At 39.7% G+C, this 18200-nt stretch overlaps 1 protein-coding gene across 1 annotated transcript; it reads right to left on the bottom strand.

Moving 5' to 3' along the window:
• Positions 1-222: 222 nt before the first annotated feature.
• On the bottom strand, positions 223-17308 carry TYRP1 (tyrosinase related protein 1). Its single transcript, XM_067553434.1, has 8 exons — positions 17183-17308; positions 9886-10339; positions 7825-8147; positions 5322-5526; positions 4080-4247; positions 2799-2978; positions 1114-1260; positions 223-559 (listed from the first exon to the last, which is right to left on the bottom strand). The coding sequence occupies exons 2-8, from the start codon at positions 10265-10267 to the stop codon at positions 354-356; spliced, it is 1611 nt and encodes a 536-aa protein (XP_067409535.1). The 5' UTR covers positions 10268-10339; positions 17183-17308; the 3' UTR covers positions 223-353.
• Positions 17309-18200: the final 892 nt, after the last annotated feature.

Genomic DNA, 18200 nt, shown 5'->3' with positions numbered 1-18200 from the left:
GAAAAGGCTTCTACACAGAAGACAGGAAGGCAAGTTGTTAGTCACAGTTACGTGTACTGGACAATTTAGAAAATTACTACATTTATTCAGGAATATGAATAAGGGAAGCTAGAAGGTGTGGGTTGGGAAATTAGTGAAAGTCTATCAAGATAAGCATGCAATTAGTATGTCACGGGTGGTATTTCAGAGGTGGTACTGGAGTGTGACAAAAGAGGAGATTGGGGTTGAAGTAAATATAACAAGACAGTTGACACTTTTTGTCCTTTATTTTAAGGCAGATCAATTACTGACATTTATAAAATACAGCAGAAGGAACAGATTCTATTGGATGCAGGTAAAAAATCCCCATCTCTTCAAACCATAGATTGGCTTGGGGTTGGTATTCTGTCATAATCATCTGAATACCGCTCATACTGGTCAGTGAGAAGAGGCTGATGCAATTCATCCTTTGTCTTCCTGGCACGCACAATACATGTGGCACCAGCAAAAATAATTGCAACCAGAATCAACGCAGTCACTATTGCAATAGTTATGATCTCTGTGACGTGCAGAGCCCGGTCTAATGGAAAAGAAGCAGGAAGAGAGAAAGAGAAAAAGAAAGTTAAGCCTCATGAGATTCCGCTGAAGATTAGGCCAAATCTCAGAATCCATCTTTATTTAACAAAATGCTAAAGGCCAGGTCTACTTCAATGTCTTTCATTGTGGACTAAAGATGGGCCCAAGCCACAAAGACCTTCCTCTTGCAATCTGATTTACATAGGTAGACACATGTGCCTATTCAGAACCAACTGACCTTACTGGGATTCAACACAGGCATAAAGGTCTACCTGTGTATATCAGAGCTAAAGTTTGGCTTCAGATCAGAACTTCTTCAAAGCTTGGGGATGTTCACATTAAGGTTTTTGGTTCAGGCTCATCCCTGTTTATGATTAGTTGCAAACACAGGCTGTATGATAGTCCAAATATGGGTCCTTTAAAAGTCAACTATGGACAGGTAAGCAACCTTTTGAAATGCTGTCAAATTAAGATTTCTAAAATTTGAAACCAACTTTATTAAATAACCTATGCACACAAAATGAAGAGACAGACACAATTAAGTTTTTAGCTACTTACTTGGCCATTGAACATCATAACTGTAGCCCAGGTTTTCTGGTGCAGTAACAAACATCTCATTATTGGTAACTGGGGGCCAGAATGGCACCATGTTATACTGCCGGTTATGTCCAATAGGGGCATTCTCCATTGGGTATATTGAAATATCTAAATTGGAAAACAAGGTTTCATTTTAATAAATAAATAAAAATCAAAGTGATTCAAATTCCATTCGTGGCATTCTGAGAACACTTGTCCAAAAACAAGCAGAGAGGACAAAATATTTAAGGTACGCTTCATTTATTTAACAGTGGCACCAGAGATTGAAAAAAAAATTGTATTTGAAGAGACCAAAGAACTACATGAAACCAAGTATTGTTCAAATGTGCATTTTCAGAAGTGACTAGTGATTTTGGGTGCCCAACATTAGACAAGGTCTTATTTTCAGAGGGTGGCTTCTCAGCTCTGGCTGAAAATCAGGCCCCTTTAAAACATCTCAAATTGCTACCCCAAATCATTAATCTCTTCTGAAAATGTAAGCCTATGTTTATGGAACTATGATCAATCTCTTCCTGTGCACTAGAGGAGAAGCGTACAGATGGAGAGATTTCTGGGGCCATGATCTGGTGCTTTGATTACAGTAATGAACAGTTCTGTTATGCCATTTGATGTTACTGTGAACTCCACTGTAAGATTTTAAAAGCCTCGCTGCTCTAGCACGGTAACTGCACAATCTTGTGCCCAATTTAAGTGGCTAGGGCCTGAATTTGTCACTTGCTGCAGTAGAATAGCAGTGCCTGATCTACCTTGTCAAGTCAGAAAAGGATCAGTTGGAGTCAGTTTTTATAGTTGGAACAGTTTTTATTTTTCTCGTAAGAGATATCATGGGAACAGCCACAAGATCTTGTGGTACACTATGTAACTCTGTACCATCAAGATGTAGAATAGATTCCCTCAGAACATGTATGGAAAATTCTTTTTCCCTTCTTGGGAGGCGGCACAAAAAGCGCTCTGTTGTGCAATTGCAACAGATCGCTGTATAAGGAGCAACGGAGGGCTGCGTTGCCCCAAGTGGAGAACAATCTCCTATTTTGTGTAGATGGGGATGAGTGCACTCCACACTGTCCAAGGATGGTACAAATTTGTCTCTCTGGTGCTCTGACGCCAGTCTTGCCCACTTCCTTCCTACTGCTTTATGGGTCATTTGCTGCCTGAAGGGATCAGGGACAATGATTGTAAATTAGGCCTTGCATGAGCCACAATGAGTGGGTGGGTTGTCTTTGTATGGCCTTCTTGAACACCCATGAAACACCAGATCACAATGTAACTCACAGTGAGTAGCTGGGGTGTGCACTGAGGTATTCTTTGGGCAGACAAGCAGAAATTCTCCCTCCCAGGCCACAGAGTGTTTGTGGAACCCTGAGGCTTCAGAAGATTCCATGATTCCTCTGAGACACAAAGTATTTGCAAAGACTGCTTTCCCGACCTGTGCCTGGCCTACACCAGCCACATTCCTCCACACAAACAAAGGGTGGGGGCTGGATGTGGGGTAAGATTCACTCCTTAATGAGCAGCTTTCACTAGAAAGGTCCCCATCTTGTTGAAAGCGACTGTCCTTTATTCCACTTTCACATCCTAATGGCAGAGCATTCTGAATGGGTAGCAACTTTGTTGAACCCAGAAAATAGCAAATGAATACATCTCACCAGCATCATGTCTCCTCAGCCATTCATCAAAAACAGCATCAGTAAATGTGTGCAAGAAGACAAAAATAGGATCATTTGGGGATAAATGTGTTTGTCCCCCTGTTCCATTTAAAAACAGATGAGCCAAATTATGAAGGCTCCGGACAGCTGGATCATACTTTCCTGAAGGGTCGCTGTATCCTGTGTATACAAACATAGAGGAACACAGTGAAAATTCTAGTGAAAAGCTTGTTAGAAGCAGCTATTTAGGCTGGGTGCTGTTTTCTCTGTTGCCTTGATTAACATAATTGACTTGCTCTTTCCATATCTATTGACATTTTAAATATGTGAATGCTGAACCCCTAAAGTATGTAGTTTTCAGATTAAAATAAGATTTGCAGAAGAATTCTGTGAGTGTGGAATGAGCTTGCTTCTGTGTGTCATGCAAGAAAAGTGGGATCTAGCACAATAGTGGCAAAAATAAACCATTTTCTAGCGTGCAACTAAAGTTATAGTTTTTGGATCAAAATGGCTCTGAACATAATTGAAACTATCTCATGCAGCTACTATTTGCTGACACAAGTGTGATGATGCGACTAAGTATTCTAATGGGTCAGCTGTTATTTCAGTTTTCCACATGTCTTTTCCACAATACTACTAACATACTGACTTTGGAAAATGACCTTCTGGAGCAGGAGTCTAAGATTTCCCAATGTAGATACCCTAGCATCATTAGCCCTTAACATCTGTGAAGATCATTTTCATCAAGGCTCAAATTACTCGGGTCTCACGCTACCCTGATTTCCACCCAACTTTGGGATTCCTCTGGGGCAAGGAGGATAGCCACTGTGCCAATCTTGAAGATGGAGTAGTGTCCATTTTCTTCTATGCCAGCTCTATAGGCTATTACGAACAGGAATTAAGATCATCACCCTGAATTCTCCTCACACATACCTGCTTATATCGCACCAGCCAGCACCATCAGCAACACTAGCTCTGCAAAGCTTTTGTGCCTCCTGAGTGCAAGTACTGACTTTGTATCTCTCTGGGGGCTCAAAGGAAACATAAGGCTCCCTTGCACACACATACAGGAGCCAGACAAGTCTGGTTTCTTCAGGAATCAGTCCCAAATTTGTAACAGTTATTTCACTTCAACACACTAAGCTAACAAAAGTAAAACAATGTAAATGGCCCATGTCCCATCCCAGAACCAACACTTCTATTCACCACTGCAGGGAGAACTGGGGAGTGTCTCCTCACCCATTTTGTTTTGGTTCAGGGACTTTTAGTTGTGGTACTTGCCTTCTACTGTATTACGGAAACTGTCTGTTGAATTGGAATAAAAAGGAGGAGTGTCAAACAAACCAACTTCTAAACAAAGAGCAACATCCTGTGGTTCAGGGAGACGCTGCAGCATGGGCCGGGCAACATTTCCAGCAGGATTCCTTCGAATTGGACCACCCTCTGTATCTGGGGTTTAGGAGAAGAAGGAAAGGCATGAAGCAACATTTTGACGGAACAGTGGGCCAGATCCTTGAGTCAGGCTAAAATAGACTTGGTTCAGGATCCAATTTTGGGAGAGGGTAAAGACTATTCAAAGCCACCAATATGCCCCCTGAACTTAAGGGAAGTTGAGCTCCAGTGTATGTTAGAGCACAAAGTGTTGCTCTTACCTATACAAGCTGTAATGGCTCCATAGGGCTGGGGATAGCTGGAGTGTAACACATTCCATTCACACCCCCTTCCTGCTCCTGAAATGCCCCTTGCTTCGTTAGGTCTGGGAGCAGGTGGTTGGGAATCTTCAGCAGCCTAATAAGGTGGTTTTCTGGTTCCTTTGGACAAAGGGGCTGGGCCAGGAGTCAAGGATCTTGCTCAGTGTGCTTGTACACCACTCAGTGCGGTGCTCTGTCCCCTTCTAGTGGTGGCCAGGCCACGCAGAGAAGTTGATGAGCAGGCTACAGTCTTGGCTAACCAATTCTTTTAAGCTCAGGCAGTAGAGGCTCATGTATTAAGATCCAGAAGTCTGAGGTTCTGTCCCTGCTACCGATTATCTACCTTGGGGCATAGTGTTACATGTGCTCCCCTTTAAGTAGGTGTTATGAGGATGGTTGTCTGAGTGAGTAGAAAGAAATACAAAAGCTACAGTTAAGGAGTGACTAGGCGGGCACTAGCACATGCAAGTGCCAAAGGCGACAAAATGTATATAACTGTATTAATTGTTCTTTCAGGAAGGAGATACTTTTGGCTTATACATAAGAAAGGGAGTAAGAGGTCTGGGTGCAGAATGAATTCTTGTGTTTCCCCTAGTCTGCCACAAGATTCCAGAGAGACTGCTTAATCCCTCTGTGCCTCAGTTTGCTCTTCTGTGAAATAGGGATACAAATTCTTTCCTACCTCAGAGGGGTGTTGAAAGACTTAATCATTAATGTTTGCAAAACAATTTGCAATCCTCTGATAGAAAGTGTTATTGAAAAGAAAAGGATTGTGATTATTTACTATTATAGGACTGTTCTCTCAAAAAAAATCTGTCAGCAGACAACTTACTGTTACAAATGGTTCCCAATGTATCATAGTCTTCTAGGTTTTCACACAACACACGCCACTGGGAGAAGATGGAGTTCTGACTTATAAGCGAGACATCAAAATTACTTCTAGCTCCCATCAAATCATCTGTGCAGATATCACAGGTGTTTCCACCAGTAGCAAAATTCCAATAAGGAAGTGCAAAAGAGGGATCCTGTAGCATCTCCTAACCACAAGAACACTATGTTAATGTGGGCCTTCCCTGGAACAATGTAATATTAATAATGAGATGAATTTTCTAATCCAAGTGAGTTAAGAGCACTGGTACCACTGATTCTCACTGATTCTCTTGTGGTCCTAACTCACATAGGTGCTTTGGTGAATCCCATTCTACATTGACTAGCAAAATCAATGTGTTATCTTTGATCAACTTAAACAAGAACAACAACAACAACACCACCACACACTTGTGTCCATTAAATGTTTGCCTGCTGTTTTTACAGATAACCTCTAGGATTACCATAACTGAAAGAGAATAAAGAAAAATATTTCCCTTTTGTTTCTCAGTTTCTATGCTTTGGGCCTTTGATAGCACTCAGAATCAAATTGTTGCATTGAGTCACTGAATTTTCTCATTAATAACACTGCATACGTTATCTAATGGTCAGTAACCTGTTACTTTCCTGAAGTATTTTAGAAAGCAGCCAAATCATCTGTAATAAGAACCATAAGACATTACTGATCTCCTATTTTTCCAACTAATTCTATTTTAATACTAATGATGCTTAAAGCTAATCAAACTTGTTAGCACTGGCTTTTGACAAGCAAAGCAAGCATATAAGCAAATTGCCATCAATGACCTAGAGGGCTATAGAGTCATGGGAAATATGATAAGAGATTTGCTCTTTAAATGTTTGTGATTCTGTTCCATTTATGATTAGATAGGGGCAATTGTGGAATATGCTCTGTACAGTAGGACTCAATGATCATCAAAGTAACTTGACTAATGACCAAGTTTACTAACCCATGCTAGATTAGTTTATTAACTCACTAAGGGTTAGGATATTTCAAGGATTCCACATGCAGATATCTTATTGACTTCAGGGGAAGTTCTGGTTTCAAAGTGGGTTTAGCCCTTCTGGGCCTGATCCAATGCCACTTAATATATTCTCTCTTCACCTTTACATTTATTTTTTAAAAATAGGGGGTCTTTACTGATGAAACCATTTGTTCCACTTCAGGTAGGAATTGTCAATAGCCTGCCCAGTAATGACCTCCAAGTAGTCATTAATGCTTAGTTTGTGGGTTGATACTTAAATTACTTCAAAACACCTGTCTATTTTGCCAACATTTCTCTCTCTCCTTAAATTTAGATATTTAATGTATCAGATGTACTATAAATCTGTCTTGCTGATCCACAACACACAGGATTTCGGGACTGGAATGTTCACAAGGAATATTGAATCTTTTAGTCTATTTCCTCCTGCCCTTCCATTCTGATGAACCTGAGAAAATTACTTGAGAGTTTCAGAGATCTACAACTGACTACACGTGAGAGAATTACCTACAGCTAATCTACCAAATTTTTTTTGGAAATCATAGACAAAATATGAAGCACATACTGTCATGTGCATTCATTTAATTATCTGTGAACTGCTCACAGAAAACTCAATTTGATTATTTTTGCCGTAGATCTTAAGAAATTATATCTTTCCAGTATGTGTATTTATTTCACTTCGAATTTTTAATTTATGGTTGCCTGTCTTATTAAAATTCCTAAGAGAACTGGGGATGAGATTATTTTCTCCTTAGATTCTGAATGTAATTCTGTATATCAATGGTGCTCATTTTATGTTCCATGGACAAACAGTGAACCATGAATTTTCTTCCTCATATTGAAACATTTTGGGAATTAAGCAGTGGGGAACTGAGTCATTGGGATGAGTGGTTGTCTATAAACAGATCTTTCTTGCTCTTAGGAAGTAGTCCACAGACTGAAGAAGATGGAGAACCTCTGATTTATATAATAGGTTCTCCTGATTTTCTCTTTTCTCTGGCTGTTAGAGCTAAATCACATGCCTAGGATTTTATTCTGATCTCACACTGCAAATCCACTTATTTTGTTGGAGTTACTCCTGCTTTCGACTGGTTTGAGTCAAGAATCAGGCCTCACAGTTTAGAAGCATCACTAACAATTACCTTCACTGCATAAATGACAGAATTTAAAAAGAAATATGTAGGGTATACTGATCTTTTTTAAAGGAAGCTTTGAGACAAATTTTAGTTTTTAGACTGTTATATCTGAAATAGCGTTTCTACTGTTTATATGCTCCTACCAACCTAAAAACCATCTATTGGTGTTAATATGTTTGATAATACTGGAATTGAAATTGAGTGATGAAACCATCTAGAAAGATCTGCAATTTCTCTCTCTGCATTGGAATATAGGGGAAGTCAGTCTGCTCCTTAACTGGACAGCACAGAACATGAACAACAGCAATTTTAATATTAATGTAAACTTTACCTGCATGTCTCTCTCCAACTGCAGAAGATGATACCTATGCCAGGTGAGAAACGCTGGTCCTTCGTGAGAGAAATCCACTCCTCCAAAACTCTGCTGCCCTGTCCCAAGAAAAGTCTTTCTCACAGAGTAATAATGGGACCACACAAAGTAGTTATAAATGGACACATTTTCAAATTGTGGTGTATTGCCATCAGGTCCCAGTATCTCCTCATATCTCCTGGTGGCTATAACAATGTCAGGATGTGTTGTAGTCTTAGCTTGGTGTAGGGCATTGACAAAATTATTCCTTTCCTCCACACTCAGGTCCAGGAGATTCCTCCTGACTTTAAGGATTAAACAGAAGTTAGTTATAAAGGTAGTGAATTCCCACGTCTCTTTCACAAAGTCAGGTTCTACTGTCCTCATTATGAGCACTGTGTTTTTCCTCAGGCTACCAGGTTGTTTTCATTGGGGCCACTTGCAAGGTAAGGTACTACTCAACATAGGTAAGGGCAGGAGAATTTGACCCAGGACTAGTATGAATGGACATGGTGGAAAAAGGATTGAGTTAGTGCTTCTGGAAGAGTTATCACACACTCATTGTTATACAGCAGCTGTATCTGTCCTGAGAAGAATTTCACCATCCACTAGTGGAAAGAGTTCAAGCTACCTCTTGAGTCACACATAAAAGTCCTTCTTTTCTCCAGCAAGCAGCCACCCATTTTAGTTATCACAACTATACTGAATACTAAAACAACCACATTTCAAGACATAGGTCAGTTGTAGACATAGTGGGTTAAATCCTGCCTCCCACTGAAGTCAATGGGAGTTTTCTCTTTGTCTTAGTAGAGTTCAGCCAGTAACTTTGTATCCTGAAAAGTGTGATTTTGATTCTTGTGAGTTTAGTTGAAACCCTTTTAATTTTCACACACACACAGAGCACCAGAAATATGCTCCTTAGAAATGTTTACTATTATGTTTAGTTACATGCACTGCGTTATTTGTATTTCAAAATGTTCGATCCAACAGACTATAATAGACATTTTGGAGCCAATAAAAATACAGAATTCAAAAGATATTACTGTATCAACCCATAGTTTAAAATATTTGTGGTATCAATTATACAAACTATAATCCAATAACTGTTTTTAAAACTGATCATACAGCAGTTAATTTTAAAATTCAATAAACATGTTTATTTTATTAGGTCTGTGTGGGCCTCTTAACACTTATTTTTCTGTTATTGGTCAGTTTCAGTAGTTGGTAAAGTAGTTCAGTAGTTGTCTAGGGCCAAATCATCAGCTGGTATAAGTTGATGTAGCTCCACTGACTTCAGAAGACCCTAATTAATGAGCATTAACTTTTTCTTTCAGCTTGCCTATTCAGGCACAGAGTTTGAACAATATTCTTGAGTCTCTTGTCCTTTAGTAAAGCTTGCTTTCAGGAATTCAATTGTAAATATTTTGAATGTGTAATTCTTATTTCTAACCTTTGTTTTGGAGTGTACTGAGCACTTAACTCTACTTTTGTGGTGAAAATGAAGACAAGAGTTGATTTTTTTTTTTTTTTTTGCAACAGTCACTACTTACTTATATTACAGCCCTATCACATCTCACCCACTCTAAGAGTCCTTCATGGTGTGTAGGTAGAAATTCTTATTTATGGTCACTCACACATATATTTTTACAGAATCCACCATTTTAAGCATAAAAATATCCAGTGAAGTCGAGAAGTATTTATATAATTTAGAAAGTTAAATAAGATAAAATGTTACTAAATTCTCTCTCCATTCTTACTCACCTATGCATTTCAAACTGACTGTTACTGACTCTCAATATATATAGGGCCTGATTTTCAGAAGTGCTGAGCATTTACTTCTTCCTGTGCGATTTATGGGTGTCCAGCACTTCTGAAAATCTAGGCATTATTGGCTCATTTGACAGCCCATCTTAAGAGTCCCTGTTGCAATAGATTTCTAAATTAGTAAATACTTTACTCTTTACAGATGATAGGAAGCCAAATACACTATGTACTTAGCACTGGAGACTAGCAGAGTCTCTTCTCTATTTCTGGCATCCTTACCTGTGCGGATCTGCTCGTTACAGAAAGCTCCAGTCCAGCCAGGTTGACAGGACCCACAGTTGTAACCAGAGAAGTTACCATTGCAGCTGCAGGTTCGGTTGAAGAAGCGTAAGGGCCACTGCTCACGGTCATCTTGGCCGTCATGCATGTACTGTGGGCCATGGGGCCGTGAGTCTGCTATCACTGGTACACACTGACCCCTCCGTGAAGATGAACCACAGCGATCAGTACCAGGCCCGAACACTGGAGACAAATCTGGACAACACTCGCCACTTCTCAGGGCATCAACGGTAGCACATTGGCGGGGGAACTGAGCTCTAGCTTGGCTGAACAGGGAAAGGAGCAGCGGCGAGAAGAGGAGCAGCAGCATGGAGAACTGCATAATAATAATCCAAGAGAGGTGGCAACAAGAATCCAGCAGCCAGCACACTTTGTTCTTTTCTGTCTGTCTACACTGAAGGAAAGAAAGAGAGAGGGAGGAGATAAAGTGATGCAAAAGTCCACACTATCTCCTCAGCCTCAGATCCTCTACTCACAGACTTGAAAGTGCTTTCCTAACCCTAATTCTTATTGCGCTCCTTCCAGGGAGATATTCTTTCACTATCACTAAATGCTAAAAACAGGTGTTAGGCACTAGCATCTTCAATCCAAATATTTCTAGTGGTCTTTGACTTGCTTCTACCTTTTCTGAATTAAACTGATCCACATCTCTTGTTCTGCATTTAATGTTTCCCTGCTCTTACTGTCTGGTCCATTGAAAAGTCTGCAATAAATGATACGCTACCAAATCAATGCATCTGCCTTTGTACCTTTTTGCTGTCTCTCTAAGCACCTCTTTTTTGCTGAGCTTCTGTTTTGTTTCTGTGTGTTCTGCTGCTCCTACCCTGAACTAAACAGTAGTAACTTCTTTCCTGTTTCTGTCTGCTTGCTAATCCTAGCTCTGCCAACAGAGTACGGCTTGCCCTGTCGCCCTCCCTCCTACTAATCTGTTTCTACTTCAGTGAGTTTCCCCTGGCTTTAAGTATTTCAACAGCACATGATTTCTTTCATGCTGATCTCCTTGTGATTTTACATGTTTTAGCAAAGGGCAGAGGTGAGTAATTGAAATCAAAACAATCTGAGCAACAGTGGAGGCTTTTATTTTCAAAGGAAGAGTCTGTTTTCAAAGAACATTCTTTAGACAAAGAAACTTGAGGAAGCATAAGTTTAATGGGATTCCTTTAAATGCAGAGCATTACATTTTAAAGAGCAGATCACAACAAAGGACACAGGCATGCTACTTACACAGCAAAAGGCTGTAATTTCACGTAATGAATAGCAAGCATGTTGAGCTAATCATTAACTTACTGAGCCACCATAGTCCCACTGTAGGGTGGACACAGTCACTTTTTTAGGGAAATGCTCCCCTCCCTGTGAAATCCAGTCATTGCCACTCAAAGCAGCACCATGGTCTCATCCTCAGGTTAAGTGTAGTCAAGTAGCAGGAAGTGTCCCATAACTCATCCTAGCATATCGCTCATTGCTGATGGACAGAGAACTCTCATAGCTCAATTTTGAGCAATCAATCACATGTATCTCATCTGTTGAAAATGAGCTTTATGCTGAAGTTGCTTCAAGAACACTCCTCCCAGCATGGGTCATATCCTGAAATCCTCCATAATATTTACTCAGTCCTTCTCAGGTAAATTTCCCACTGACCAAAACTGACTTTACTCAGTCACCTCCTCTCTCCTGAATCTCCCCTCCCCATCTCCACCTGTTGTCAAGAAGGTCAGCCTGCAGCAAGAATGGGAAGTTCTGACAGGAAAAGTGGCAAATGGCATCAAGATAACATGTGACGTATTTCCCGAGAACATTTTCGAGATGGCATAGCTGGTATATAGCCGAAATTGCTTCCTCATCCCTTTTTCCCTTTTGTGGATGTGCGAGCCTAACGATGAATGCTCATTTACTGAACCTATTGTTCCTATCACTGCCAGGTAAGTGTGGATAATCCCAATGAGGTTTACAATCTATGAGCTGTATGACCCAATCAAGACCCATGAACTCTGACTCAACTAACTGCGGCCCTCAAGTGCCTCTCTGCATTCTGCCATTTACAGCAGACCAGGGCCAATGTCATGGAGCTGGCCAGAAATTTCATTCTCCAATTGGGCTGCATTTTGATAGTTATTGGGGGCTATCATGAGAAGGACCTGCATTATGCTCTCTCCTTTTTCCACTTTGCCCACTCCCTGTCTTCTCCCTTCTAGTCTATCTGCACTTTTTGCAGTCTATCCTACATCTCTAACCCCTGAAATCCTAAATCTTGCTCCCCAAAAAGAGTGCACAGAGGAACTACTTTAGTATTTTGGCTGAAGACATCTTTCCCCTGTGCTGACTGACACAATGCAGAGCTTCTCTACAGCTCCTCCACACTTTGCCAGATTTCCAATTAGGCATAGTAGGTAGCCCCCGCCCCTCTTCCCCCAACCCCCACGGAGCTGGCCGAGCCAGCCCCTCTCTCCCCTATCACCTCCCTCTGCAGAAAATACGAAAGTCAGCTGCAGGCAGGGGGGATGCTGAAGATGCTGCCAGGGATGCATAAGGTGTAAATCCGGCCCTGCTTCCACATGTGGATTTTGGTAAATTGATCCACATAGTCACAGGACCATAGATTATGGCCTCTTCATGCCCCCAAATCTCCCCTCTGTAGACCTGATACAGAGACTGTAGCCGAGCTGCATTCTGTGGCACCCAAAACACACACAGTTACCTTTCATAAACATTCCCCTGGTATTGCTGCTCTTGTATCCTCCTGCTGCCCTTCTGAGTTTGGAGGATTGGGCCCTAGAGATTATACTAATACACTACATTTGAGTTTCACACATTTTACTAGTACTATTTTATAGTAATAATGGTAAGAAGCTGTAGCAGCTGCCTTTTGCGTGACCGTCTGAAGAATGTTATGAAAATACATCTAGTCTTATTTGTGCTTGGATGGTAATTAAAGTTGATGTGTCAGATATGTTTTATCAATTATCTAGTCACTTAGTTGTCTATGACTTTGTCATATGGTATTTTGCTAAATACCTAAATCCCTTTTCAAAATGAGACTTGGACTCCTAAATTATATGGGTCCTTTTGACAATGTTACCCTTTGACAATTACCCCAATTTGTTTAGTTTTATTTTTAAACCCTGAGAAACAGAGGGCCATGCTAAAGTAAGATTGCATATGCCTAACTTTTTAAAGGAGTTGTTTATCAGTCTTGTTGTTGATACAGTGCTTAGAATGTTGTGACACTTTACAGAACATACTTACTACCCACTTATGTAATTTGGGTATTAGCATACACAAATGATCAGTCAGGTGTTTAACTGGCACTTTGGGACCATGTAAACTTGATCTGAAGGTGCAACTTTGCTAACTGCATCATGCCTGTGGCACAATTTTGAGCTTCTTAGGGTTTGAAAAGCAGGAGTCAAATCCTTAATTGGCATAAATTGAGGTTGCTCCACTGAAATAATTGGTGCTACTATGATTTACATTAGTTAAAGGTTTAAAGATCCACTCTATTTTTTTGTTTGTTTTATTCTTCTAAATATCCTCTTGAGAATGTCTTTGCAATATAACAGGCTATTCCTTAATTCAGACAGAGCCATCCATCTCTAACATTTAGAGACACTCAACTAACTAACTCTTCTGACTTCCATGCTCTTTGCCCATTCTCAATCTGTATCATAATGCCCCACACACTAAAAGCAAATATTTTGTTTTTAATTAAAACAGAGTCAAATATAACCTATGTGAACAGCAAGTCCACTAACAATGGGTCCAAAACCAAAATTCTGCTTCCCAAATCTAAGCACCAGTCCCCAGCCTAAACTTTGAGGAAGTTTAGGTCCACATTCACATCTAGATCCAAACTTTCCATCTGGCCTCTGTCTTTGTAATGGGCCAGATCAAATTCCAAATTAGAATATCTCCCACCCCCACCCCAATCTTTAGGGAAGCTGAGATCAATACGTAGATCCAAATTTCACCACTTTCCCTCTCTCTGTAAGAGGCCAAACCAATACAGAGGATTCTAGAACAATATGTTGTCGTTACCAAGTCTGAGATTATTTGGAGTTAGATCTTCAGGAAAGATCAGTAAAACATAACAAACTAATCAATTAGTCCAACATAGGAAACTTTGAGATATTGTCTACACTGATCTCCAGAAAAACTGCTCACAGTTAGCATTGCATCATAATAAACTGATGCAAAGCTACACAAAACAAAATACATGATATGCCCTGTAACAACAGGTCTGCTCATAGTTTGGTGAGGAATTTATTCTCTTGTTTTAGGTAAAATATCTGCAATAATTTATTAAATTTAGTGTTTAGCTTTTATTTGACAACACTGATGACTGAAGTGCTTTGTTTATCCACAGAACAAGTGCTGGCAGCAGCAATACAAACTTTCCACATTGACAAAATAATGTGCCTAATCAATTACATGGAGGAACTACAACCATACATAGGATAGTTTAGTTGAGTCTCTGGGTGTGTGTGTATATATATATATATTCTATCCTTGGCCTCGCTGTACTGACAACAAGGATGCCAGCTGGAGCCCATTGGTTTGAAGGTTTTCACGTTATGGAACATGTTCACCGAGACCACCACTTTCATTTGATATCAGCTATCTAGCAGCCACCCTGGCAGTAATTTTCATTTGTGTGAGGTTAAAGCCAGGAACTAAAAGTGAGAAGTATCCGATCATCACTCTATAGAGCCATTCAATTCCCCACAACTTTATTTTTACATAGCATCTGGAGTTTGTAATTGTTTAGCTCAGTAAAAACATGGGGTGAAATCCTAGTCCCATTGAAATAAATAGTAATGGTCTCATTGACTTCACAGGGGCCACGGTTTGACTCATGGTACTTATTGTATCATAATAGTACCCGGAGGTCCTAATCAGAATTGGGGCCTCATGGAGCTGAATGCTGTACCAATACTGAGCTGTGCATCTATAACTCCGTACCTGTCACAGGATCCATCATAACAATTGCCCTTCTATTTGTGAAGGTAATACATAGTCTGGTGTCTAGAAAGAAAATTGCTGATTTGTATTTTAACAAATGACCCATTTTCACTTTGGACCTGTGGATAAGTGAATGAATCTTTAATATTTTAAAAAACACACACAAAAAAATCAGTAAAACAACATTTATAGAAGAACAGTTCAGATGTCAGGGAAAAAATATGGTGGGGGTGGGGTGGGGACTTCCATTGAGCTGCACTACAAGAAAAGGGACCACAATTAAAGCTGTGCTACTACTTATATGAAAAGTCTATCAAAGAGACAGTGGATACGTTAAAATTTGGCAAAGCCAGAAATAATGCATATCACAATTGTACCTGGGAGTATTCAAACAAATGCTGCAGCCTTGCACCAGTTTGAAAATGACAGACTCCAGAACTCAAGTGAGATGTATTGTAACCTGCTGTATCTATTCCAGACTGTAATGATAAAGGCTAAAGTCACCCTCTTCAAAAGGGAAGGGAGAAGAGAGAAGCAGATATTTTAGAATTTCCCAGAGCACTATTCTACTACTACCACCTGCCAGTCTCACATTTCTCCCTGTGGCCAGAACATCTTCAGACACTATAATCTGTACTGGGTGACCAGACTAGTGCTGAATAGGCCAAGCAGCTGGTTCAGGAAGAGTAAGTGACAATTGATCACTCTTGATCCTGAGCTACATCCACTGCTCCTCACTCACAACTCAGGCTCCAGGCCCCCCATGTTATATAAACTGGCAATTTTTGCTTGTTTATAATGGTGTGGTAAAGTAGAGGTATGCAAAGCAGACGTACGGATGGTTATCTGAAGAGATGAGGAATATATTAGACCACTTATGTAACAAACCAACACATGTGATCAACACACTGTGGGTTTTATAATTAAATACACAATTTGTGTTGAGTACTCAAGCACTTACAATTAAAAATTAGTCTTATGGGTATTTAGTATTCAAGTGCAAGTCACATGTTCAAGAAGAGTGTTAGTTTAATATCAATAGTGTGCTTATAAGCACAGCAGTAGGCATTCAGGCAACTATAAGCCATGATTATAAGCAATCTTTAGAGCTCTTTAACTTAACTGATGAGAGCTGGTCAAAAATTTTTTTTGGATGAATTGTTTCTTCATCAAACACAGTTTTGAAAATTCAGTTTTTTCCATGAAGAGCATTAGAAATGTCATTTTGAGAAAACCAAAACAAAATTTCAGATAAAAACAGACTGAATATTTTGAACTTTTCCCTTCAAAAGGAAAGGTGCTCACTGATTCTTAGTTTTTCTCCCTCAGGCCATTTTTACCACAGAAAAGTAGGGGAAAAAGAAAAAGTGAAGCAGGCACTTTCACTTTTAATTGTGACGTGTTAAATACTTTCTCTGAAAACAACTTCACTTTCAGTGGTAAAACTCTAAGAGAGAGTAACAAAGTAATGCTTTTGTAATCTTTAGGTGGACTAGAGTCTACTTCACTGATTGTCTTCTAGTGCCTAAAAATAACTCTCATAGAAAAGCACATGGAAATCCATAATAAAATCCTTGAGGATTTTCAGTAAGGATTGCACAGAGTCAGCCTCCTCACAATCAAATCCAAAAAGAACATAAGGAATGAACTTAATTCTTAAGTACCAACTTTATAAAGCCTTATGATAAACATACGAATTTCTACAACATAACACAGGTGCTTTAGAATCCATATACATTATCTTCAGGGTTATACATGAACAAATACAGAAAACAAATTAGATCTGTACAGGTCAGTACCCACAGAAAGTGAGAAGAAACTGAATTCCCAAAAGCTTAGGTTGAGTTCGGCTGTGTCTCAATTACAGTCTCTGCCCTCCAAAATCTATAGTCTGCCGAGTCAAAAGCACGGCAACATCATCTTCTCTCCACTAGCTTGTAGAAATCTTCAGCTGGAATCAATGCAGACTCTTCCTTCTCTTTTACTGAAATCACTCATTTAGCTACTCAGCTAACTAAATTAATCAGACAAACCACTCAGTTAAGAATATAGATGCGAAAACCTTCTTACAAGAAAAATACCAACTTTCCCCATCATCACATTTAAGTGAGAGAACTGGTGAATCGTACTGGTTGAGACAATTTAACTAAAACAGTTTGGCTAAGAAACAAACATTCCAACTATAAAATTAAAGTAAAAAATAGTTTTCCCTCCCAGTTTTCCCTCTCTATAATTAACAGTGCCAGGGCTTCCCTGTTGGAGGATTAACAATATCACCAACCTGCTTCAAAATGCTCCAGAGGTAGGGGGAAAACGGTCTGCTTTCTGCCGCTGTGCCTCAGCTTCTCCCAACCCACCATTCCCATGCCCTTTTGCAAAGCAGCTGCCCTACTAGCCCTCATGGACTCCTAGTTCAGCAGCAGGAACCTGTTGAGCAGACCCACAAAAGGTACCACACACAATTCCAGAAACTTCTAAATGCTGAGAGCTGTTAAAGAGATATCTCCCTATTAGGCCCATGGGTTACACTGACTTTTTTTTCCAGTTTGAAGGAAGAGGGGGAGAAAACCACACACACACCCCTTTTTTTCTACTAGAAAGATAGGCAATAAAGTGGGGGGGGGGGCAGTTTTTTCCTCCTCCGCTCTTTTAAAGGCACTCACTCTACTTTTTTATTAGAAAAAAAAATTAAGACTTGAGAAAACAGGACCTTTCCCACCAAAACAAAGAAAATCTTCGGAGAAAAATTCGTTCCAAAATTTCATTTGAAGTTCTCGCCACAAGTTTTTTTAAAAAAAATTGGGTGGACCTTTTTGTTTGTTTGTTTTTTGCAAAAACAGATTTCAACTAGCTCTACAAGTTACTCTTTAAACCTTTTAAAACTATTTATAAATGTACCTTTAATATAAAGTGTGCAAAATGAAAGCATTGTCCATATGAATATCAGCAGATTTATATTGCATTATATCTGTGTAAGTCACCCATTACAGATGCAAGTAATTTTGTTTGGCACTTAGATACCATGGTGATGAAAATTACATCAATACTGTTAGACATAAGCATCATATTGCATTACAACATGAAGCTTTCATATTAGTGTTTATTTTCACTAGTTTGATGCAAGAGTTATCAGACATGACAATTCTATCTCACTAAAAGGGGTACAAAAATGTGATGTGCTGAGTATCTGTGGCAAGTTGCTGAGCACCCTGTAACAAGACTGTCATTCACAACAAGTGCACCTTCTTCTCACTAGGTCTGGGAATTAGCTTTTGCCCCATGTATTTCTCCTTGTCATC

Source organism: Emydura macquarii, unplaced genomic scaffold (assembly GCF_026122565.2).
Source record: "Emydura macquarii macquarii isolate MOO-44397 ecotype Brisbane River unplaced genomic scaffold, CSIRO-AGI_Emac_v2 contig_1451, whole genome shotgun sequence".
Lineage (NCBI taxonomy): Eukaryota > Metazoa > Chordata > Testudines > Chelidae > Emydura > Emydura macquarii.
Note: the sequence above shows the minus strand (reverse complement) of the source record. Positions and strands in the feature narration are given on the sequence as shown.